The 2,500-nt window shown below is 45.2% G+C and overlaps 1 protein-coding gene across 1 annotated transcript in view; it reads left to right on the plus strand.

The window, feature by feature from the left end:
• The window catches only part of nrxn3b (neurexin 3b), a 523,292-nt gene that overhangs the window by 190,402 nt on the left and 330,390 nt on the right, over nucleotides 1–2,500 (plus strand). The window contains exon 7 of the mRNA XM_063223293.1: nucleotides 1,997–2,438. Coding sequence (XP_063079363.1) covers nucleotides 1,997–2,438 — 442 coding nt within the window. The remainder of the gene's footprint in view (nucleotides 1–1,996; nucleotides 2,439–2,500) is intronic.

Consider the following 2,500-nt stretch of genomic DNA (forward strand, 5'->3'; position numbering starts at 1 on the left):
ATAAGTCAGATTCTATTAGCCAGTGCACCATTTATTTATTCTGATAAATGTATCATTTATCAGAACCGTAGAGAACCGAAAACCGTGACCTTGACACCGCGATATGAACCGAACCGTGAATTTTGTGAACCGTACCACCCCTAGTATGGAGTAAGGTACTTTCTAGTGTATTCTTGGAAAACAGCAAGTCATCAAATTGTCCATGTATCTGATTGTTTTGTGTGGAAGGAAATGTGTGTGTTTGTGTGGTGGGTGGCAATGGTGGTAGGGGTAGGATGATTGCCTTTTGTGTGTGTGTGTGTGTGTGTGTGTGTGTGTGTGTGTGTGTGTGTGTGTGTGTGTGTGTGTGTGTGTGTGTGTGTGTGTGTGTGTGTGTGTGTGTGTGTGTGTGTGTGTGTGAGTTTGTCTGCGTGTGCACATGCCTGGTTTGTTCGGCAGGGATTTTCTGTAAAGAATACCTCTTCCTTGGTACACACGGCAAGCTCTCTCTCTCTGTCTCTGTCTCTTTCTCTTTCTGTCTCTCTCTCTCTCTCTCTCTCTCTCTCTCTCTCTCTCTCTGTCTATCTCTCTCTCTCTCTCTCTTTCTCTCTCTCCATCTCTTTCCGTCTTTGTTCTATCTATCTCTTACTCACTCATCCAGTGGAGTTCTCTGGGCACCTGTGTTGATTTACTGTCGAAATTTGCAGGATTATCTCTAATCCCGGGACTGCCGAATCTGTTTGCTGACAGCTGTGTTCTCAAACACAACCGCTGTTTGCTCAGTGCACACAGTCCCATATACCCCGTACCACAGTGCAGGCCTTCTGTATTTAGACTGGGAAAAAAAATCTTTAATTTTCTGCTTCACCGGATTTCAATTTACACTCCTCTCCCCACCATTTTGTAATTTGTAAATGTTTTCTTGAATAGGCACCAATGCATGGATTTTTTATTTATCCCAGCAAAAATATTGCCTAAGCATAGAATCCAAATGGGTTATTTGCAGTGGATAGGGGCTAGGTTTATTAGCTAGTGCAGTGCAGTCTAATTCAACCTTGACCATAAGGTTCCTAGGATTGAGAAGAGTGAGGGCCTAATAAAAAGTGGGACAATGTCAGGTCTTACAAGAGTCCTGTAAAATGTGATAAGCCGTATGATGAACTCAAAAACAGTTCAAAGGAATTTCATCAGCATGACTAGATCAATGAAATCAAACTCAAACATCTCATTTGTGTACACACAGTGAATTCACTAAAACCCTGCGTGTTATGTAAAATTCAAGGCCCACAACATACAGTTTCACACATTCAGTGTACCGAGCTGGACAAAATAATGGAAACACATTTTTGCAATGCACACAACATTATGGGTGACAGCTTCCTCTTGTATCCACGGTTAATCCTGTTGGATGTGGTTCATCCATTTTGGTGGTATGCAGACATTACCTTGGATACTGTGGCTCTTGATACATCACAAAGACTTGCTGTCTCGGTCAAAGATGCAACAGTTACACGCGCACCAAGAATTTATCCTTTTTGAACTCTGATATGTCACCCACAATGTTGTGTGCATTGCAAAATTTTGAGCAAAACTGTGCTCTTACCCTGCTAATTGAATCTTCACACTTCACCTTACTGGTGCAATGTTCAATTAATGATGATTGGCCAACAGGCTGGTCCACTTGAGCCATGGAACTACCCACTCTAAAATGACAGGTGGTTCCATTATTTTCTCCAACCCCTGTATGTTAATTCACAAGACGTACCAGTGTGAGCTATAGACTCTATACCCTTATCACCTAGCGCCTCCCTCCCTTCTCACCTACCCATATCACCTACGTAGCACTAATATTGTATTGCCTTGGTTGTGCTTGTTTCTTCAGTCTTGGAAAATATAGTGTGAATTTTATTACTTTTATTGGCCATGAAATAGCCACAGCTGCTTGACTGGCAGTAAACGAGAATAACGACACAAACAAACAAACAAACCTCTCTGTCTTCTCTGTTGCGTTCTCAAGGTGGTGTACAAGAACAACGACATCCGCCTGGAGCTGTCCCGCCTGGCCCGCATCTCCGACCCCAAGATGAAGGTGGAGGGCAACGTGGCCTTCAAGTGCGAGCACGTGGCCATCCTGGACCCCATCTCCTTCGAGACGCCCGAGTCCTACCTCAGTCTGCCCAAGTGGAACACCAAGCGCGTGGGCTCCATCTCCTTCGACTTCCGCACGTCCGAGCCCAACGGCCTGATCCTGTACACGCAGGGCAAGCTGCAGGACCGCCGGGACGGCCGGGGACAGAGGACCAATAACAAGGTGGACTACTTCGCCGTGGAGCTGCTGGAGGGGAGCCTGTACCTGCTGCTGGACATGGGCTCCGGGACCATCAAGGTCAAGGCCACTCAGGCCAAGGTCAACGACGGCAGCTGGCACCATGTGGACATCCAGAGAGATGGCAGATCTGGTAAGTCCTATTGATGAATATAATATTTATTTTATATTATAAGTTTATATAAAACTCTCCCC

Source organism: Engraulis encrasicolus, chromosome 18 (genome assembly GCF_034702125.1).
Source record: "Engraulis encrasicolus isolate BLACKSEA-1 chromosome 18, IST_EnEncr_1.0, whole genome shotgun sequence".
NCBI lineage: Eukaryota > Metazoa > Chordata > Actinopteri > Clupeiformes > Engraulidae > Engraulis > Engraulis encrasicolus.